General features: G+C 33.6%; 4 protein-coding genes across 5 annotated transcripts; all 4 read right to left on the minus strand.

Annotated features, from left to right (window-relative positions):
* Positions 1 to 2,781: 2,781 nt before the first annotated feature.
* On the minus strand, positions 2,782 to 3,656 carry LOC105137862 (histone H3.2). Its single transcript, XM_011043764.1, has one exon. It carries the CDS (start codon positions 3,425 to 3,427, stop codon positions 3,017 to 3,019), a length of 411 nt encoding a protein of 136 aa, XP_011042066.1. The 5' UTR covers positions 3,428 to 3,656; the 3' UTR covers positions 2,782 to 3,016.
* Positions 3,657 to 4,300: 644 nt separating this feature from the next.
* On the minus strand, positions 4,301 to 8,486 carry LOC105137861 (uncharacterized). Its single transcript, XM_011043763.1, has 4 exons — positions 7,742 to 8,486; positions 5,630 to 5,913; positions 5,105 to 5,332; positions 4,301 to 4,998 (listed from the first exon to the last, which is right to left on the minus strand). Exons 1-4 carry the CDS (start codon positions 8,190 to 8,192, stop codon positions 4,498 to 4,500), a joined length of 1,464 nt encoding a protein of 487 aa, XP_011042065.1. The 5' UTR covers positions 8,193 to 8,486; the 3' UTR covers positions 4,301 to 4,497.
* Positions 8,487 to 13,672: 5,186 nt separating this feature from the next.
* Positions 13,673 to 16,763, minus strand: LOC105137928 (uncharacterized). Its single transcript, XM_011043880.1, has 8 exons — positions 16,392 to 16,763; positions 15,988 to 16,182; positions 15,725 to 15,865; positions 15,141 to 15,254; positions 14,957 to 15,043; positions 14,699 to 14,869; positions 14,189 to 14,595; positions 13,673 to 13,816 (listed from the first exon to the last, which is right to left on the minus strand). Coding segments are annotated over exons 1-8 (1,488 nt in total). The 3' UTR covers positions 13,673 to 13,815.
* Positions 16,764 to 18,895: 2,132 nt separating this feature from the next.
* LOC105137860 (uncharacterized) lies at positions 18,896 to 22,626 on the minus strand. 2 transcript variants are annotated; one of them, XM_011043762.1, is made up of 8 exons: positions 22,012 to 22,626; positions 21,106 to 21,324; positions 20,844 to 20,987; positions 20,548 to 20,667; positions 20,349 to 20,435; positions 20,058 to 20,237; positions 19,711 to 19,964; positions 18,896 to 19,120 (listed from the first exon to the last, which is right to left on the minus strand). In XM_011043762.1, coding segments are annotated over exons 1-8 (1,401 nt in total). In that variant the 5' UTR covers positions 22,408 to 22,626; the 3' UTR covers positions 18,896 to 19,119. The 2 variants fall into 2 exon arrangements, with proteins under 2 accessions (XP_011042064.1, XP_011042063.1); XM_011043761.1 differs by having other exon boundaries at positions 19,711 to 19,985.
* Positions 22,627 to 23,332: the final 706 nt, after the last annotated feature.

A 23,332-nucleotide genomic window follows, 5' to 3' on the forward strand; every position in this document is an offset into this window, starting at 1 on the left:
GCAATCCCAAACAGCTTGCCTAGAACAACAGTAGTGCAGTCCATGGAAGCAACCGATTTTTGAGCCTTAGTTTGCTTTCCTTTTGATGGTGGTTGAGATTACCACCTTCATCAAAGCTCTTGGAAACCTCACAACAGTCCCAATAAAGTCACCAACTCAAAAGTTCACAGTAGTAAGCTGAATCATCTCACTTCATCACTCTAAAACAATTAGATTTTTGCTAAATTCTTCTAGGCTCAACTACTGACATTTTTTATTGTTTTAAGTAATCCCAGATGCATTGACTTCGATCGTTATAAGGTTTTCGATTAATTCCTGATTTTTCTTATAAGCTATTTCGCAATTTATTAGTGATACTAACCCCTTGATTGGTATTACGTTTCAAACGGGTTCGGTAAAATCAAATTTTTTAAAAAATTATTTTTTTATGTTTTTGGATAATTTAATATATTAATATTAAAATTATTTTTTTAAAACAAATAAATTATTTTAATATATTTTTAAATAAAAAATACTTTAAAAAATCGCTATTATTTTTATAAAAACACTGAAATACTTTTTTAGGGTGGTTTCATATGGCTGCTGTCTTCTTCTTTTTCCCCTCTTTATCTTAAATTGGGTAACATCTCTACACACTTTTTTAAAGGTAGACATTAAACAAAATGGGCCAAATAATAAGATGCTAAATAGTGAGTCTATATATTGTAATGTAGCTGTTAGTTCAACATGGCCAAATATTATAAATATATAATTTATTTTATTTAATAAAAATTAAACACAAAATCATATAAATTAATTTAAGTCTCAAGCTTAAAAAAATTTTACAATAAAAAATTATATAAAATCATATATTGTGGTTATAGTATCTTCTCTTAATTGGCATTCTAGTTTGTTTACTAAGTACGTTTTTCATGACTAATATTATTCCAGTTTGAAAATTATTATTCCAGTTCTGACTAGCAGATAATGGATCACAGCCATGAAGTTTCACTTGATATCAACGAGTTAGCCAATTCCTTGAGGGAGCAATTGAAGATCAAGAAGGCTTTCTCCCAGGCATGCTTCATCTACAGAGTCCCGGAACGATTGCGGAAGTTAAATGAAAAGGCATGTACACCTCGAGTAGTCAATAGGCCCAATTCACCGTGGTAAGGAAAATCTAAAAGCTATGGAAGACTTCAAAATAATGTACCTGCAGCAGTTTCTCGAACAGAATTTATCAGTAAGTGTGGAGGATTTAATTAACATTATCAAGGAGAATGAAACGGAATTACGGGATAGTTATGCCGAAACCATTGATCTTAGTTGGAAAGTCTTTGTGACAATGATCTTACTGGATTCTGTCTTCATTATGATGGTCAAGTGGCTGATTGGGAACGCAATTGAACTTCCGCTCCTAGAAAGTTTTAAATTTTTTTAATTTTTTTTGTTAAAATTTAATATAATTTTTATGTTTTGGATTGTTTTGATATACTACACTAAAAATAATTTTTAAAAAATAAAAAAATATCTTTAATATATATATATTCCAACATAAATACTATTGTAAATATCAATAGAAACTTGATTGCCTGTCTTCATCTTCTCGCTTGATGTCCCAATCATCTCCATTCTGCGGCTCGCGATGATTGCTAGTTTTAGCATCAGCAAATCACAAATTACAACACTTTCTAATTTTTCTTTAAATCTTTCATTAAAGAAAAAATGAACTCAACTGCTATCTCAACCCTACTGAAAAAGATAAGAAGAATCATAGAAAACAGAACTGAAATTAATTACAAGAGATCCCAGTTACTACAAGCTTAAGTTAAGATAGCATTAGAAATAGCTTTCTGAAGGATCAGGGCATTCTGAAGTCTGTACGTAACACTGTGCATAATCCAACTAGAAAAATCATTTCATTCGAGTGAACTCTCCTAGTTCTTGAAAGCCTTAGAACTAAGTCCAAGGACCAATATCACATCTAAAGCGATCGATTATACTGATGTATTTCAGGCCGATATATCAATTAGAGCACAGAACTATACCATAAAACAATTATATAGTTGAGTTCCAGGCTATCAAATTCTGCTTCCTCGCCTAAGAAACACTTAAAACCCAGTAATGGAAACATTGAAAAATAAAAACATCAAAGTGATTCAAACCAATCGTTTCATCCAAGGAGAAAATTTAGGTGCAGTAGGATACCTCTTTGTGAATTGCTGCTTAACATGGGGCGGCTGAGTAGGATGGTGGAGAGACTGCATACTTGAGAAACCAAAGAAAAATTCTACTGAAGTCAACGGTTGCTCTGCCCTGCAACGGGCGGTTTTTCCCCGTCTTGTGGAGATTTCTTGGACTAACTTCCCTGGGCAACCCAGCCCATTATGAAATTTTGATTATGAAATAAAGATAATAATTTTAAATTTTCCATTTTTTTATTATGAAATCGTAAGGGTGCCTTTGTCTTGTCAAGACAAAAAAGAAAGGATATTTATATTACTCTTAACAAATTAAAAACTAAAACATTTGGATTGAGTTAAAATTTTAAATTCATTTATTTTATTTTCAAGATTTTAAAATTAACTCTATAAAGAATTAAAAAAAAAAAATTATGGTGATTAATCTCAACAAAAAATATATTAATTTTTAAAGAAACTAAACCTTATATAAGTTATACATTACACTAAACTAGTAGAAACTCAACAAAACCTAAAATATCTTATATAAAATAGCTTAAGTTATGGTGATTAATCTCATCAAAAAATAATATAGTAAAAACAATAAAGATAGCACCCCACATCACAAATTAGCCTCCTTGAGCCGGTAAATTCAACCAATTAAATAACATAGTAAAAACAATAAAGATCTGAGCATGTCTATTAATCAACATACTAATTAATCCATTGATTATAAATATTGCATCCGCTAAGATAATTTCGGATTAAATCCTGAAAGGATTTACAATGAAGCAAGCCCAATATGCTCAATCTGCTAAACGAAAGGGATCTCAGCAGATGTTGCCGATCCAACTTCACTAAGCCCTCTCTCCTCTAATCCTACGGGCTAACTGGATATCTTTAGGCATAATGGTGACCCTCTTAGCATGAATAGCACACAAGTTGGTATCCTCAAACAACCCAACAAGGTATGCCTCTGCTGCCTCTTGAAGGGCTGCTACGGCACTGCTTTGGAACCTCAAGTCTGTCTTGAAATCCTGGGCAATTTCCCTCACCAGCCTTTGAAATGGCAGTTTCCTTATTAACAGCTCAGTGCTCTTCTGGTACTTCCTGATTTCTCTCAGCGCCACTGTTCCTGGCCTGAAACGGTGGGGCTTCTTCACTCCTCCGGTGGCTGGAGCTGATTTCCTGGCTGCCTTGGTGGCTAGCTGCTTCCTTGGGGCTTTTCCTCCCGTGGATTTTCTTGCTGTTTGCTTTGTGCGAGCCATTGAAATAAGTAAGGGGAAAATGGGGTTTCAGGCTTCTGTTTCTTGCTCGAGTAAACGAGGGAAAGATGTATTTTGAGTGTTTTTGGTGGGTAGAGATAGTAGGTTGTGACGATTTTTATAAGGCGAGGGGAGAGGTGAGGGAGGAAGGAAGGAGACAGTGGAATGGGATTTGAGCCGTTGATCTGGAAGCCAAAGGACGGTTGTGATGGAGATCCGATAGGATTGCTTATTTTAGGCGGGCTTGTTTTTCATCTTTTGGAGCTCCTTACCTTTTCTCTTGGGGAGACTTTCTGGACCGTGGATTTTGAAGGGATCCGCGGTTGTGAATGTTTAGGGAAGCGTGGTGAGGATCGCCATATACTTGCTCGGTTGAGTGACCAATAGAAATGCTTAATTTGCTTCCTTTTTAGAGATTTTGGGAGATTAAATATGGACCGTTGATTTGCTATTAAACTTACCTGGATGTCGTCGGATTCATCTATATGATAAACCATAACTATTAAACCGATATGACAAAACATAGGGTAGCCGGTTGGTTTGAAAATTTTGAGATTTAGAGCTTTTTTCTTGATCAAAATTTTAATTTAATTAGACAAGATATTAGTTTGATTAATTTAATTAGTGATCTAATTAAACCAATAAAACTTAATTAAATTAATAATAAAATAAATTATTTTTTATTAAAACAATAATGCTTGATCTTGATAATAACCTAGCCAAGATTGATCGCATTAATTGTTGAGTCGACCATGTTATGTTTGGTTGAGCAAATAATTTTTAAATTTCAAATTAAAACTCATTTCGAGTCTCCAATCAACCCATGAAATTAGGTTTAAAGCTATCCTACTAATATCAAAATAAATGTTACATGTATAACAAAAAAGAAACATGACTTAAAATTTTATTGTCCAAGTAATCTTCCACTCAATTGAACTACCTCATTCTGAAATTTCTAATCAAAGCCTATATATATGTAAATGAAACCAAAGGAAATTCTTGACTTGTATATTTTCTTTATACACAGCCATCACCACGGAAATGTCAGGGAAGAAGCACAACGAAAAATAATATTATACCCAATTGTTTGGAGGTGAAAAATCGTGGAACCGAAATGATGCTTCTCCGGCAGTGTCTCGATCAAGCCTAACTTCTGCCTCGTTCACTGCCTCATTCGGAACATCAGCTGGCAGAGGCAGTATTTGATTCTGACTGAGTTGGTGTGCCAACTGAATTTCGGGTGGGAATGCAAGAACAGGAGGGGAGACAGGCTTAAACCTAGCACTGCCTGCACTTGGTGATGGCAATGTTCTGTCCCACAAGAAAACATGAATGAGAATAGGCACCTTGGCATGGCGATGCAAGGAAAGTTTCTGGCTTAGCGAGACAGTGTCAAAACATCGGACTGCTCCTGTTGACGAAACCATCCATGGAAGGACTTTCTCGTTTGACACTCTTGAAACAACTAGTAATCTTGATGCACTTTTTGCTTCTTTGTATAGATTGCTGAGCCCTGACCTTGTCGAGGGTGCATTTTCATCACCATCCATGACGGAGGAAATGAAGATAAAGCCCTGTCGATACAGAGTGAAAGCTAAGCAAACTGTTCAAAACTACATATTTTACTCATCGAAAAAGACAGCAATTGTGACTGGTGGCCTGGAGAGTTACGTAGAATACCTCTTCTGTGCGGCTAATGGCAAATCCGAGCTTTGTATCATCTTCTTGTATTTTGACCTCAATTGCAAATTCTCCACATAAAGGTGCATACCAGAGACGAACTGCTCTAACTACACCGATATCAACCCCATGATAATCCTCAAAACCATACAAGCTTACATGAGCAAGATTCGACAAATCAGACAATGAACCAGCATTCACAGTTGAAGAAGCTGTCTCTCCAGATATCTGTCCAGAATTTATGAGAAGCAAACATTTCATTATTTTGAGCCAAGAGTAGATTGCCAGAATCATAGAAAGTAGCAGTGCTTTCTTTCTTATAATGTAGAAGATACAGTCAGTAAGTATTATTGCAGACAGTTTATGGACCAAGTTTTAATGATGAATCAAGGGATCTCTATGATAACACTGCTGAAGTAGAAATAGGTTTTCCATGGAATTTGAACTGAAAATTAGTTAGCATATGCATCTGAAAAACTACAAGTATGTAAACTAATCCAACTTTCTTGAGGCTAGAGTGGTTACCTTGGTAAGCAGGGATTCAGTTTGAATGTTCATGAAAACAATTGGAACCCCAGAGGCCTGAGATGCATGCAGCCACGCATTTGCCCTGGCAAGAGTGTCCGCCAAGTCATTGTACCGAGAAGCAACTCGATCTGAAGCTTTTGGAAGGAGGAGTAAAGAAAGAAAGCTGCTTGAATTGGGAACATTTAGAAACTCCTGCATCCTCTTTTCCCACGGATATCCCACATATCCATCTTGAAGCTTAGCCCTCTGTAATGCACTAACAATTCTGGAGCTTCTTGAAGCTGCATAATGCAACTAACCATTTCACATAGAAAGACACAGTAGCAGAAAATAAAAGACAAGTTGCAAATTAAGTTATAGTTCACCAAACCAAAAGGTGCAAAAGATTTAATATTGTTGTTGACCAGAGATTCATTTGCCTGGATCTATCAGCTACCTACTGTAAAATGGATTTGAAATGAACATCGATGTTTTAAGCATTCCATCGCATTTTGTTGACACCTTCGAAGCTGAATTAATTGCTCATTAAAAGCTGCAGGAAACTGCAACCAATAACAAGTTTCGACGATAATGGCTCAAGAATGATCCCAAGCTAAAGTCATGTAAGAGACTATAGAACTACAAGTGGCTGTGACAGGTGATATGCACATTAAGATTTTGACAACGTTAAATTATTCAAACTATTGATTGGGATTTGCGCATACTACATTGTGAGACAGGATTGAAGGAATGTTGTTATGTTCAGTTAGTGAAGACATGGAAATGTATAAGAAAGTCATAGGACAGAGAGCCAAGGTCAGACAGAGAAATCGCCAGTTGTTTTAAGCATTATTAAGGGATCTTTTAGCTCCAGCTAAAGGTTGGAAAATGGTGACATGTCACAGTTACCTTCAATCAGAGCTTGGGGCTAAAAGAGGGCATTACACATCAAATAGAGCAAAAACCAACAAGAGATACACAGAAGATGGCATTCTTCATCCAATATTGTGATTTTAAAACTTAAAACTAAATTTCCCATTTTCCACCCCTCACATTCAAGCATGATCCATGACACTCAAACTAATGCAAGCCAATTACAGCCCTGGTTACATGTGCAGAACACTGTTCTCTGTTATTGAAGCATCAAAATCCTAGTCCCCAGAAAAGGAAAATTGTAAGTAAGATAAGATACAAACTAATTCAAACTAACAAGTTAAATAACTTTAAAATGTGAAATGCCTATAGACTGAATCTAACATCCATCAAACAATTGTATGGATGCAATCAGCTGTGGTGGAGAAATTCTTCTTGGCAGCCAGTGTTTCTTGTAGAATCTGAACTCTACAAAGTCCAAAACCATAGCCACTAACCCATGTGTAAACACCAAGCCTCAATTTTGAAAAATTGAAATATGATCAATCAAGTATGATGTGATAAAAACAGGTGACCTAACAAACGCAACTAAAAAAAGCAAAGCCAAGCCACCACCATTTAAGTCAATTTGCACCAAAAAAAAAAAAGTCACCGTGCCATGTTCACCATCCCAAATTAGAGACAACAGTGGATGAAAGGATTGCTGCATTGATACGTGAAGCACATCCTTGAGAATGACATGACAGAAAAGGGGAAAATTCACGAAGCCAGGTGGGTCAAGAAGATAAACACTGTGCATGAAATCCACTGTCTTTTTGTGATCATCTAGAAAACAATTAAAAGTAATGATTGTCTCCAACGAAAAAAACTATTAGTAGAAAATCATGTGACCCATTAGTCAATGCCCACCAAATTCTGCCCCATTTGGTACATTTCACACATTCTATAGAGTACAAAAAGTTTAAGGCTACTTGATATTTCTAAATTCTCTTCCTAACACCCTCTTAAGCTTGATTATAACACTTCTAGTATTCTAGCTTTTTCGACAATAAAGAGTATTTTGGGATCAGTTTAGGCAAGAGTTAATGAAACTTAATTAACCCTGGAAGCTTCATATGAACACAAAAATCAGGAAATTAACCCTCCCCCGCATGCTTGTCTTAAAAAAAACATGGTACTCGTAAAAAAGTCAAAGTCAACACAAAACACAAACTCGGAAACATCAAACTTTTCAAAGATACAAGCTAAAGAAATCACCTTGTAATTCAAAGCACTCGGCTTCAGACCGATCTGTGAACCCGACAGAATAATTCGGATCCGCAATAGACCTCAAAACATACTTGTTCTTGTAACCCGACTCGGGCACAACACAGGCATGCAACTCAGCAAACTCTTCTCCACCACGTCTAACTCGAACAACAATCGAAGTCTCTTTGTTTTTGAACGAGTTATGAAGTATCTTTTGAACCCCACTTTTCCCATTCTTGAATGGAGCTTTATATCTTGTCAACCCAGACCCGGATGATGATGACGACGACGACGACCCGGATCCGATAAGAATTTCTTCTACTATATCTCCTGTTTGAAGCATGTCTACCTTCCATTCGTCAGCTTTTGAAGTCCCTTTTAGACATTCTATTGAGAGAACAAGAATTGATTTTGAGTCCCTGCCTGGTGTTTCTGGAGGCGAGTTTCGGTCCATGGTCATTTTTCGGGTCAGCTTTTGATTTTCTTGAGAGGGAAGTTTACTGGTTTGGTGATTGTAGGGTGATCGTTGCTTGGTTGATTAAGAAGAGTTAATCTTGTAACTAAACAAGGACAAGAATCATGGTTCGATTCCGGATTCTAGCTCTGGAATCTAGAAGAGAGAGGGGAGGGGGAGAGAGAGAGAGACGTGGGGGGATTTAAATTGTTGTTAGAAATGATGTGGAGAGGGGGCTGTGGGGTTTATGAGTTGATTATATAGTGATGGTATTGTATAATATTATATCTTTCGAGGGTTGTTTTGTGAATTTGTCTGTGTAATAGGGAGGATGGCCAAGTCAAGATATTCCCTTCTTTTTTCTTTTTTCTTTTTGTTTGATTTATTGTTATAAAACACGGCTCCATCCACAACCCAGGATACAGATTTAGTGAAATTTCAAAGAGTTTACAGCAAGAGTTTATGGTTATTTGCTTAAAACGGTGCGCACTAGAAATATTGATGTGCAGTGCCTCATCGCTACAAAGGGGTTGTTTTGTGAATTTGTCTGTGTAATAGGGAGGATGGCCAAGTCAAAATATTCCCTTCTTTTTTCTTTTTTCTTTTTGTTTGATTTATTTTTATAAAACACGGCTCCATTCACAACCCAGGATACAGATTAAGTGAATTAATTTAAAATATTATCATTTTAATTTATTTATTTTTTTAAGTAGAACAACAGCATTTAATAACACTGGTTTGATTACGCAAGAAACTAAATTTCAAAGAGTTTACAGCAAGAGTTTATGGTTATTTGCTTAAAACGGTGCGCACTAGAAATATTGATGTGCAGTGCCTCATCGCTACAACGTTACAGGAGTCTGGAATCTTGATCGTTGCCATTTCAAGTCACCATCTCTGAAGCTTGATTCAAGAGGGAAATCTTTTCTCTCTTGTGTTCGAATTCAATGGAGGATATGGGGGAAAATTGGTGAATCATTAGAAGTAAATGATCTGTCTGATATTATATTTCGAGGGGATATGGTGAATCGGTATATATAAAAATTGGTCGAAGAATATGCGATTGCTGAAGAAATTATTTTTACACCAGGAGAATGGAGATTGGCAAATTTGGATTAGCCAACTTGATCACCGTGTTTTGTGTGTGGAATAAGTTTTTATTTAATTCCATGAATTATTCCTATTAATTCTAAAGAAATTTCATGAATCGTAGAGAAGACATCTAGTCATGAATGAATATGGAAGATGTAATCGAAGTTATGAGACCTAATCATTGTTGATATACATTAATCCCAAATGAATTTATTTAAATATTTTTTTAAAAAGAAATTAATAATATTATTTTTAAGATTTTTTAAAATTAAAATCAGATTTTAACTGTGTTAGCAGGTTACAAGTTAATCTATTAAATTATTTTTTAAAAAATTAATTTAAATTAGAAATTAAGTAGATTAAGTTCCAGAGTGATCTATCTAGATGTATTGTTTTAATAATTATTAAATCAAGAATATTTTTAGATGAGTTTTTATAATTTTAATATATTGATATTTAAAATATATATAAAAAATAATATTATTTTAATATATTTTTAATTAAAAAAAAAATTTACAAAGCAATTATCATATTATTAAACACACAAAAGTGGTCAACTATAAAAGTAATTTTGAGAGAAAAAAATGCAAGTTATTTAATAACATCTTGATTAAGAGTTGGTTGAGTACACGGTAGTATTCCATGAATTATTCCTATTAATTCTAAAGACATTTCATGAATCGTAGAGAAGACATCAAGTCATGAATGAATATGAAAGCTGTAATCAAAGTTATGAGACCTCATCATTGTTGATATATATTAATCCCAAGTGAATTTATTTAAATATTTTTTTAAAAAATTAATATTATTATTTTTAAGATTTTTTAAAATCGAAATCAGATTTTAACTATATTGAGCATATCACATGTTAATCTATTAAATTAATCTCAAATTAATTTTTTTAATTAAAAAATAATTTTACAAAGCAATTATCATATTATTAAATATACGAAAGTGGTCAAGTATAAAAGTAATTTTGAGAGAGAAAAATGCAATTTATTTAATAACATCTTGATTAAGAGTTGATTTAGTACAAGGTAGTATTTATTTTTTAAAATATTTTTTATTTAAAAATATATTAAGATATCATTTTTTATTTTTAATATAAATATATTAAAATAATTTCATAATATTTAAAAAAAAATTCAATTCTTTTTTCCCATAAATTTCATGCTTGGGAATTACATGCATTAGGCGAACATGAGCAGTTAGTCGGCAAGTCTTTTTTATATCCCTGGCTACATCGTGCCAGCTATGGGAATAGAAGTGATGGAGATTATAAATATATTAAAATAATTTCATAATATTAAAAAAATTCAATTCGTTTTTCCCATAAATTTCATGCCTGGGAATTACATACATTAGGCGAACATGAGCAGCTAGTCGGCAAGTCTTTTTTATATCCCTGGCTACATCGTGCCAGCTATGGGAATAGAAGTGATGGAGATTAATTGATTGATGTCGTCCTTTTTTCCTTCCCCACCGCACCCCAACCCCCCCACCCACCTTTTTTATTTTTAATAATTTCTCGCCTGAGAAAATGGCTACATGAACAGGCCTGTTACTAGGGAATTGGACAGGGCAGGCCCTGAGCCTGATAGGTTGGTAGCTTCTTTTTTTTTTGTGTATACTAATTTTACAGGAAGTTTTAAAATTATAAACTCATGGTTATTTAAAAATAAATTCAAAACTTAATTAATGGAGCTACCTTTCAGTATTAATTAGTTGAATTTTGATATGCCATGTGGAATCGATTAGCTTGCGCATGGATAATTAGTAAATTTATAATTAAGTTTTTATAGAGTGGAGGCGTGTGTTTTTAACTCAAAAGAATCTATTTTTTTACATGTAATTTTTTTTAACACGTACTAGCTCAGGCCCCTGATTGGCTTAGATTTCGGGTAGACCAGCTGGCCAGTACGGTGTCCGAAAGAATGCTTTTAATGAGAGGGGAAGCAAACAAATAAATAATAATTCCTAGGTTCCCATGGAAGGGGGCTCCACGAAAGCAAGACGTCACAATGCACGGAAGTTTTATTGGACATCGAATAGAAGGTGCTTAGAATATAATTGGCTAAATTGTAAGATTCAATACACGCGCTCTTTTGGAGACTGAGGCTACGAACCAATCACTTATAAGAGAGAATTATTTTCCTTATATCATAACTAATTTGCTAGCGTGCAAGTGAAAGTCACGAGCCGTGTGACGTCGGCAAGAAAAAGCTGATGACTGTGACATGAACACATTTAAAGTGCCTTCACTTTTAGGTTAATGGGGTTGAAATTGTTTTTTTTTTTAATATTTTTTTAAAGATATTAAATTTATATTTTTTAATAATTTTAATATTATTTTATTAAAATTATCTAAAAGGATGTAAAAAATTCTAATAATTTTTTTGATTGAAAACACTTTAAACTAAATTAAAAAAATATCTAAAAATACAATACTAAACAATGTCTTCATCAATAATAAAATAAATTTAGAGAGAATTTCTATCCTTTAAAAAAAGAAAATATGAGAATAGATTTTTTTATTTTAGTTATTTATATATTTTTTTTATCACAATAACTAAATAATATTTAAAAATTGTTTTATATATGAGCAATATTTTTTTACTCTCAAATAATATTTTTAAAAAATTTAAATTTTTTTTACTTTAAATTATTTTTTTATATTTTTAAATCATTTTCATATATTAATATTAAAAATAAATTAAAAATTAAAAAATATATTATTTTAATATATTTTTAAATAAAAAATATTTTAAAAAAAAAACTTGAATATAACTTCAAATGCGACATCTTTATATATATATGAAATTTTCTTCCTGGAAGATGATGCATTTTCTCCTCACTTTACAAGCAAAAACATCTAAATGTATGAAAATTAAAGTTATAAAGTCCTGTATAATTGACTATTTAGGGGCTGATTAGAATTAAAATGCAACCATGTTTGATGATTTTTTATTTTTTAATTATATTTTATATATTTTCAAGTTGTTTTTAACATGTTAATTTTAATATATATTTAAATAATTTATTTTTAAAATAACTATTATCACACCTCGAACATCTCAATTTATTTCATAGAATTCACAAAGCATGAGCATCAATGGGATCATACAAGAGGCAGATGGTAGGTTTTATATTCGAGTTTGAAGTTAATACTATTATCACACCTCTTTTATTAAAAATACGTATTTTTATATAAGACAACAGATATTATGTTGTTTAATACTTTATTAATATAAGATCGTAGGTTTTATTACTAGTTTCTTAAGATTCCAAAGGGGGGGAAAAAGAGTTATTTATACTCTCTCCCTCTCTCTCTCTCTCGTCTTTTTATTTATTAATTAAGACATTCAAGCTCTCCTCAAGCATGGCAGGGAGTGCAACCTTCAGCATGCTCTTGGAAGACATGTCCATAACCATGGAAGGGGAGCTCACGCATGCATCTTCACCATGAAGATTCATCACTCTTCGTATTACTAAAGTTATTAATTTTATTTTTATAAATATTTTAATTTCAAAGTATATTGACATGTTATTTCAAGGTTATATATATTCAATAAACATAATTTAAATTTAAAATAAATTAATTATAAATTATACAATACAAACACAATGCTAAAAAAATATAATTTTAAAATTTAAAATATTTCTAAATAGTTAAAATTAAATAAATCTTTAACTTAAAATAATTCAACTTAAACAAAATATCAAAATATTATGAAAGTAAAATATTATTTTAACACAAATATTTTAAATATAAAATTAGATCAATGTTATTAAGGCTAATGAGATCTAAAATATTCATTATTTTGCTCAAATTCCTAGAAAGTATAAATATGAAAAAAAATGAATATAAATTATATATATTATTGATAAATCTAATTTTAAAAAATTAATATTATTGTTAATGAAAATAGTAATAATAATTTTTAATATTATTATTAATATCATTATTATTAAAAATTATACTGAAAAGAAGCTTTTTATACTTGGATGGTTTAATTAATTAAATTGAATCAGGTTTAATTTGATTCAATGATTTTTCAAAACTGGAACGGAACATGTAGAATGAAATCGAAATATTCTGATCGAAATTTAGCTAAAAAATCCAGAACAAATATATATATATTGTCAAAATGAATGAAATATGCATCGCTGAATTGCCAAAGTTGGGGTGGGTGCCTTGTTGCTTTGTTTTTTCCACTTCGTAATTCAAATATTTTGCTAGTGAAAAATAAAATAAATCACAACTATCAATCAAAAGAAAAGGAAATTAATTATTAGCATGAATTAATTAATTACAGAAACAGAGAAACTTTTTCTTGATGTCTATCTTAATCTTGAAGTTTAGTTATGGAAATCCCCATGTTGCTTACAAATATTAGCAACTTGGCTATTCAGTTCTATACATGAACTAGCCTGTTGTATATATCTAGCTGTACATGAGTTTGAAAGACGAGGCAATTTCACTCTTGTTTCCAGCCTTGCTCCACTGCATTTTCTCCATGAATCAACCACCCAAAAACCTACAAAAAAGTAGCAGCAGCAATAAGGGAGTGGAACAAAATCTAAATATGTTTTCTTGTAAGGCTTTAATCAGTCAAAACTTATGGATTGACATATTTTTGAATGCAAATTTATAGTTCTTATTGCAAGACTAGTAAATTGATTCATGGAGTTTTGAGGTGTTAATTCTTGCAAGAAATGAATGGTCAGGCATTATGAGCTGGAACACTGCAAAGCCCCTCAATTTCAAGCCTTTTTTGTAAGGTTCTGGTTGCTTTCTTGAGATATGGAACTTCAGACATCATTTTTAATTTTTGAGATGTGGAACATGATGCCGACTTCTGCCTGTTACAGTAGCATGATTGATACTATAGCAGGAGTGCATTGCTTACTAGAGCCATCTCTTCTTTGGAGTTGTATCCTTGGATGAACTTTGAGTTTGCCTTCTAATCTTCCTGCCGTCTCCTCCAGCTAACATTTGCTTTGGCTTTGAAGGAGAAAGACCAGAAGATTCTTGGTTTCTTGATGTTTCTTTAGGAGGACTTTCTGCTCTAGACTTTGCATGAAGTTCTCTACCTTTCCTTCTAATCTTCCTGATGTGCTCTCCAGCTGACAACTGCTCTGGTCTCGAAGAAGAGTTTCCAATGGATTTTCGCTTTGTTGGTATTTCTGTCAGAAGCCTTTCTGATCTAGAATTTGCCTTTGGTTCCGTTAACCCTACCGAAAACGTTGAGGCCTTCGCTTGAGCTGGTTTCTGGGTTGTTGTCAAAGTGAGGACATCACTCTGAACAGGAGTCTCCTGAATTTAAACAACAGGAGGTTTTTTTCAGTCTGTACTTCATAGGAGAGAAGTCTGAACTGGAAAAGCAAGGCTATTGGTACTATTCTGCGCTAAGGGTCACCTGAACCGTAAAAGGAGGAGGTTGTGGTTGGTTTGAAGGAGACGAATCTGAATCAGAAGAGGAAGAACTGTCCAGGTCATAGAGTATGTTATCCACCATGATAGGAAGTTCCCAATTGTCTGAGATAGATAACGAATGGGATGGTCCCCGAAGTCTCGGAGAAAGCTCCGCCTGTAAAAAGTTATGTGAGTTTTGGCAATTGTCTAGAACACTTCCCCAACTACCAAATAAATAATCCTGCTAACACTGAATCCTCACCTTTTCTTCTAAGACCACCATGTTCCTCTTAAGTCTTTTGATCATTGTGTTCTTCCTGCATATAATGTCTTCCAATTCGGCAAATCTCTATTATCATGGGAAAAAAGATGTGTTCAAATAAATCAGACCTAGATATGGTGAGAGGAGAAGGGCTAATGCAACATACTCACTGAAGTAATTATACCTTTGAACCTGCAAATGATTGAAGATCGGTGCTCAGCTCCTTTATGGTGGCATCCTTTTCTTCACACTCTTTCTTCAGATTAAACATGTCTTGGTCTATTGCAAAGGTGTTCATCTGTTATAGAGACAGAACATGAATAGGAAAGCAGCATAGCACGTTATCCTCCTTGATTGTAGGAAATAATTTAGCAGAATAGTTGGGTGATTGTTTCTATAGTCAGTTTCCTACTAGAATTATAACTGTACATTCCTATATAAATAAACCTCTCCACCACAGCAGGAAGTGTGGCTTTACAATTCCTGTTAAAAGGAATGCAAACTTCATATATCGGTGAGTTGTTAACTCCAGCAGCAATCCGGCGGTAGGTGTCTCCCAATATATTTAATAGCATTTAACTATAAGAAAACAAATTTATGACTGTTGTGGAGAAACTGAGCAACTGAGCCTTTTTCCATCGTATGATTCATGTTGTGGAGAATCATGACTGTCCTTCATGATATTGAATCTTTGGACAACAAATTTATGAGGCTATTACAGATGAAAAATCTTGAAAATGTAATTACTGGGCCAGAATCACCCATTACCTGTATTTCTTCTGCAGAACCAGTTGAAGCCCAATCTGAAAAATCTGACATTTGCTGCTCTTCTGGTTCCTCCTCATTTCGGAAAGGGATTTTGCGATGCAGCATCTCATCCCCTCTAGGCATTCTCACAGCAGAGGTCCCCTGGTAGAAAATGTGGAAAATTTTAGTGTTTCGATGGTAGAAACTGATCATGGTCTGAATATCACCCCTGAAGCTCCAACTAGGCAAAAAAGTTATTGTATCTAACATAAAACGATTCTCACCACCAAACCAGCTACATGTTCTTGGTGTTCATCATGTTCTTGGTGTTCATCACATTGCCAGGAACCACCGTCAACAAATTGGATTCTGTCGCAGCCAAAAGCATCGTTTGCTTTAGTTTCTTCCTGATTATTAATGTCATTCAGCTGATCACACAGATTGTCAAGCTTCTGCTCCATGCTTGATAGAACCTCATCCTGAAATTATTCAAATTCAGAAATGATCAGACCATTAAATTCCAAAGAAATTTTTTTGATGATATATCTGTCTTAAATATCACAGTGCAAGATGGAAGAAACAAAAAGATCAATCATTATGATTAAACGCTCAAGAATAAATTCATGAATAATTAATCATCATTAAGGACAGTCTAATTAATAAAGCAAGCAAAGATGAGATTTCTGACCCTTAGCTCCACAGACTTTTTGAGCTGATTGATGAGCCTATTCTTTCTAGACTCAGCAACAGCAAGACCAAGAGCAGCAACAATGAGAAACCTTTGAATTGGACTAGACAGGTCTGAACCCACATTTTCATCTCGGTTAAAGCCAATGCCAATGGCTATATCCGAGCTGGCTTCCCCTTCATTCACAAGCTGTTCTTCTGGGTCCACCCATGGCAACCGCCGAGGTGATGGAACAGCTTGGCTTGGCTTGAACTGGCTCGAGAGCCGGGGCGAGGTGGGAGCAGAAACCGGAGAAAATAGGGAAAGAGAGACTAGAGCTGGAGGAGCACCGCGCCTAGCTGAGAAGGCAAGCTTGTTATGATCAGCAGCCATGAAGAAAACTTGAATATAGCAGAATTTTGTTTCTTCGAAACGTAGGCAATCACAATTGTTTGTCTTTAATAGCTTAAGTTCTCACTGGATTAGTTATTCACCTGTGGTGCTAAATGAAACACTTACCAAAAATATACATTCAGTGCGGGATTAAAGAAGCTGTAACCATAAGCAAGCAACGACCATATGGGCTCACGAAGCCATAGCCATGTAGAGAAGCACAACAGCTCAAGTATGGCTACGAGAGGTGAGATGCATGCAGTTAGGCACGTCAGGATTTTGCATGCATTGTTTCCTTTTGTTATTAGAACAGGTTGGAGGGGTCAGATTGAGGCAGAAGTAGCTATAACCACATTACCAAGAGAGGAAATATGGTTATGATTTTGTGGCTGACAGACTATGGAGGTTTCTTGAATGGATGGTCTAGGGATCATGTGTATTTTAGCTCTAACCAAGTTTTTGTAGGGAATACGGTTGCCTCGCGCGCATTACATTCCAAATATAGAGCAGAAGTTACTACATGGGATCATGTATATCTGATATGAAGGGATGATTGGAAATTTGGTAATGGTTATTTTTTATTTAAAAATATATGAAAATAATATTTTAAAAAAAAATTAATACTAGTGCATCAAAACAATACAAAAATATAAAAAAATTAATTTAAACAAAAAAATAAATATTTTAAATTTTCATGAAATGTTATTTGAAATGCAATTTCAAATAGTGTCTAAGTTAGTCCGGATAAAAATTATTGCTAGTTTTTTTGGTAATTATTCATTTTGATTATTATTTGAAATGCAATTTCAAATAGTGTCTAGATAAAAATTATTGCTAGTTTTTTTTGGTAATTATTCATTTTGATTACTGTTTTTTCTTTAATTTTAATCTTCATGGTTTTCTTTGATACCGTATTATACATTGTGTTTATAATATTAAAAAATTAAATTTTATTTTATTATATTTATTCAACACGGTAAGAATTTTATATTAAATTAATTGAGACAAATTATTAGTTAATTTCTCAATCAATATAATATTAAAAAATAAAATTAAAAAAATAATTGTAACTGTAATACAAAATATTAAATAAATTAGTTTTTAAGTCTTATTAAATCTTTATTACTTGCATTATCAAATATGGTTCGTCAATAACTTTAAGAGATATATCTTAGTTAATCAGTCTCTGATAAATAAATTAGTTTTTAAGTCTTATTAATCTTTATTATTTGCATTATCAAATATGGTCCGTCAATAACTTTAAGAGGTATATCTTAGTTAATCAGGCTCTAAGTTTATTCTTCAAAAATTAATAGTTCGAGTCTTTAAGATCTTAAAATTACTAAAAATTTATATAATTATTAATTTTAAAATTTATAAAATTAACTAAGATGGATGTAAATCAGCTCAAACATATGCAAGCTGTTCATAAAAGCTTTGATTCTTAGATTTTAACAAGGTTTATGGATGGCCGAGTAAAATGGGGTAAATGAGAAGAATAAAGAATTATCCTGTAAAGGGCAAATCAAACTTGCATAGAAAACTGGACACAACATAATCAAACATGCATTGACCTAGAGGTTCAACAGAAGATCCGATGAACAACAACTCTGTTTTAGATAGGTTTTTTTTAAGTTTTAGATAGTTAGTATTTTAAAGAGAAAAAAACTAAAACAACTGTTTAAAAAAATTTTCTTATATATGTTTTAACCTGATTAACTTTTCAAAAAAAAAAGAAATCTAAACCAAAATCAGTTCTTAGATTATTAAGAGTTATCGAGTTGATTTCCAAGCTAGATTAAATTTGATAACTATTATCCATATCAAAGATATTAAAAATAAATAAATTGTATTGCTAAATAGCCAAATCTAGACGGTGTAGGTGACTATAATGATCTTTGAACAAAATAAAATTTCCAATTCTATCTCCTATTTGTGAAACACAACCTAATTAACCCCCACCATTTACATTTGTGAAAAATAATGAGATCACTGGAAGACAAACAGGTCCTTTTTTCTGATTCTAAGGAGATGGTTATTTGGAAAATGTCCAATTGATTTGGGGGTCCCAGTTGATATTTGGGGGATGGATATGTCCTTTACCAAAAAAAAATCATTAACAGGAAGAAATATAACTAAAGCTGGTATTTTTAGAAAAAAATATTATGTCTGGACATCTACAGAAATTCTATTACTTTAACAACATATCATAATGATAGCAACATGGCCCTTCCAGTTCTAGATATCAACTAGCCTGTTGTATATCTCTGCCTGCAAATGAGTTTGAAAGACAATGGCATTTTTCTTCAATTGCCAGCCCTGTGTTACCCTTATCTACATACATCTACCGCATAAACCTACAAAGAAGTGGCGGCAAAAATAAGGTTTCACGACAGAATATGCTTTCAGATAAGCAACATATCAACCAACAAGCATTGGATATATCTATATAAGAGTAAAAGAATATCTCCCTCAAAGGGTCCAGTTGAATGTGATAATGACACATCTGTAATTCACAGGGGTTTATACAGTTTATGGAATCAAATTTCCAGTATTTATTCCCAGAATCTAGCTTATGTTTGCAAAATTACAATGTTGTTTGGGTGGAGATTTACAGTGTTAACTCCTGAAAGAATCGAAGAGTCCAACATTGATAACAGAAAGCAAAGTTTCGAGCTGAGAGCAGATCAACTTTTCAAGTCATTGTTATAAAGTTTTGATTGCATTTTAAGCATCAACGAGTCAGTTATTGACTTCGCCTCATTTTTTAAGATTCTGAGATATGAAACTCTATGCCAACTTCTTGGAAAGCAAATTTAAAGGTCTTTGGAAAACTAGAAAACAGAAAATGATTTGGCTCCCAAGCTTTGTTCGAGTACCATTAGCAAGTGAAAGTAACAATTGAAACTGCATTTATGTTAAACTATGACAGGTTTGCATTACTCACTAGAACCATCTCTTCTTTGAAGATGCATCCTTAATTGCACTTTGAGTCCGCCTTCTAGCCTTCCTGATTTCAGCTGACAACTGCTTTAGCCTCGAAGAAGGGAGTCCAATGGACTTTTGATTTGTTGATATTTCTTTGAGAGGACTTTCTGATCTAGATTTTTTGTGAAGTTCTACCACAGAACTGGAGGCCTTTGCTGGTGCTGATTTCTGGCTTTTTGTCAAACCAAGCTCACTGCTCTGAACAGGAGTCTCCTGAAGATTAACAACAGGGACTTGTTTTCCAGTTCATAGAGTAGAAGTTGAATTTGAAAGTTACACTAATTGTACTATTCTGATAAGGGTTACCTGAATATGAGCAGCAGGAGTTTGTGGTCGGTTCGCAGGAGAGGAATCTGAATCAGAAGAGGAAGGGCTAGTGGTGCTATCCATATCATAGATTATGTTATCCACCATGAGAGGAAGTTCCAAACTGTCTGAGACACATAAGGAGGACGATGGTCTCCTAAGTCTTGTAAGATGCACCACCTGTAAAACCTCAAAGAAATGAGAGGTCACAAAGCATATACATCTTCTCAAATCAAGTTTCACTGAGTTCCAACTCTTCTCCAAATAATTTTGCTAATACTGACTTCTTACCTTCTGCTCTAATACCATCATGTCCTTCCTAAGCCTTGTGATCATCGTGTTCTTCCTGCGTATGATGTCTTCCAACTCAGCTATTCTCTATTATAAAGGGAAAAAAGTTGTGTCGGAGAATAAATCAGATAGAAATGTGGTGATTGGAAAAGGGCAAAGAAAAAATAGTTGAAAAATATTGCTCATGAGTTCAAAATACCTTAGAATCCGCCATATTATTTGTTTGAAGAATACTGTTCAGCTCCTTAATGGTGGCATCCTTCTCTTCACACTCTCTCTTTAGATTGAACATGTCCTGGTCTATTGCGTAAGTGTTCATCTGTTATAGAGGCACAAGCATGAGGTCACTGAAATGCAGACTTGAGACCAATTTCCGGGGTTATTAATACTAAACTATTTCTAAATTCAGCTTTCATTTGTAATCTGATCTTGCAAATTATGTTACCAAGTGAAAAATCTGTAAGAAATAACTACTGATTCTGAATCTTCCATCACCTGCATTTCTGCTGCAGATGTAACACTTGAAGCCCAATCTGACAAATCTGACATGCGGCGCTCTTCTTGTTCCACCTCATTTACGAAAGGCATTTTGTACTGCAGCACCTCATCACCTTTAGACACTTTGACAACAGAGTTCCCCTGATACAAAATTAACAACCTATAGAATTTGAGCATGCAGACACAATCTGATTCTATGATTATAATTACTCAAAACACCAAAAGATACAAACTTAGCATCTAATTAAATGACTCTCACCATCAAACCAGCAAGCAGGTCATGGTGTTGATCACAATACCAACAACCACAGTCAACAAATTTAATTTTATCACAACCAAAAACATCATTACATGGTGGTTCTAAATTCTTGTTGTTGTTGAAAGATGTAATGGTCTTGGTTCCTGCCCGGTTGTTAATGCTACTCAACTGATCACACAGATCATCCAGCTTCTGCTGCATGCTTGATAGCACCTGATCCTGAAACCAGCATTTCGTACAAAGCATTTAATCAGAAAAATCTCATGGCTACAGCCTACAATCCATTCTTTACATCTTTTGAATTTATCTGAATCCTGCTCACGTTCAAACAAAAGGTAATACCGATAGAGAGCAACAGGACAAGGATGGGGTTAGAAGGACCTGTGCACTAGACATGAACATTCAGACCAGTGGATTCAATATTCAAAAATGTTTTCAACCATGATATCTGGAGTCTAATATTTGTAACTGCTGTCTTAACTATCAAAATAGAATACCAGCATTTACAAAGGGATCACCCATTAAGAATCAATTAATCTAATCTAGCGTTAAACCATATCTTTTTAATACTCCAATCATACCAAAGCCCAAGAGTTAAAGAAACTGCTTTCAAAAGCAGAATCTTTAAACTCCTGTGATCCACGGAATCATCATTACAGATAAAACTAATTAATAAACAAAGCCATTAATTCAAACAAACACTCCTAACTAAAATCAGAGAAAACAAATTAAGCCATCAAAATAACACCAAACACCCTCTAAAGTTCCTTCCTTACACACAAAATCAAGCACCAAACCTCCAGTTCACACTCAAAAACTAGAAAAAAATTCATTTCTTAAGCAAACCCACTTTCCAAAATCCAAAAACAACAAACCTGTTCATAAAATGAAGTTAAAATTACTAACCCTAAGCTCCACAGACTTTTTGAGCTGATCAATGATCCTATTCTTCTTAGATTTAGAAACAGCAACCCCAATAACAGCAACAATCAGAAACCTTTGAACAGGACTAAACAGCTCCCAAGCCACACCTGCCTCCCTGCTCAACCCAATGGCTTTTGCCGAGCTAGCTTCCTCAGCATCCACAAGCCGCCCTTGCAAAGACACCCTAGCCATCCGCCGAGCCAATGGGACTGCTAGGTTCGGAGTGCACTGGCTCGAGAGCCGGCGTCGGGAGGGTGGAGTTGAGATTGGAGGGAATGGGGACAGAGTGACAAATGAAGGTGGTTGAGCCACTTGAGCCGGGCCGATGGGGGAGCCGAGCCGGAGGGTGGTATAATCGGCTTGCTCTTCTTGTTCCATGAAGAGAAAGGAAGACAAAAGTGCGTGATTGCAGGGGAGTTCGTGGTTTTCGAACGTTGGAATTTATTTTGTGGGCATTGAATCTGTTTCTATATATATATATATATATATTTTTATATGGATTCAAATTTTGTGATTTGAGAGGGAATTTATTTCTTTAAATTATGAACGTTGAACGTTAGTTGTAGTAATTGGGTTTTTGACACGTGTCCTTCTTCTTCTTCTAGCATGAACAGGTATGCTAGGTCTTGAGGTGACTCTTGGGGTTTTGTTTTTTTCTGAATTTGAATTTGAGAAATTTAAGGATATTTCTTAAAGCATGGTGAGAGATAGGTGAATGGATGCGTGTTTCACTGTCAAAATGTTATTTCCTTAGAGTAAGATTTTGTACTTCCAATCAATTTTTGAGATTGAAAATAAGTTCAATAGATTTTAAATTAAAAATTAAAATTAATTGTGTTGGAGTTAAATTTTTATTTTTTTAATTTAAATTTAGAATATTTAAATTAGAGTCACTTATTGAAACCTTCAAAATATAATTTTGATTTAATTATCATAAACAAAATAAATTTATAATATAATCATGAAAACCAAGTTGAATCTAAGAAAAATTTCGTTTAATCTTTTTACAATTTATTAAAATGAAAAAAAACAGAGGGTTTGAATGAAAAATTTTAAAAACAATAATTGATAAATTGATATGTCGTTAAATCAGTTTAAGATTCTATATATCCATTACTATAAATATGTTTATCATCAAAGTAAAATAAATATTTTTTCATGTTAAGCAAATAAAATTTATATCCTATGAAACTAAAGGAAATAATGAGATTAGGAGTATATTAATTAGAAAGAACTCTCTAATTAATTTCTTACTATCAAATGAATGTAATAATAAACGCAATTTTTATTCACTTGGCAGTAG

Source organism: Populus euphratica, unplaced genomic scaffold (genome assembly GCF_000495115.2).
Source record: "Populus euphratica unplaced genomic scaffold, PopEup_1.0 scaffold70.1, whole genome shotgun sequence".
Taxonomy (NCBI): domain Eukaryota; kingdom Viridiplantae; phylum Streptophyta; class Magnoliopsida; order Malpighiales; family Salicaceae; genus Populus; species Populus euphratica.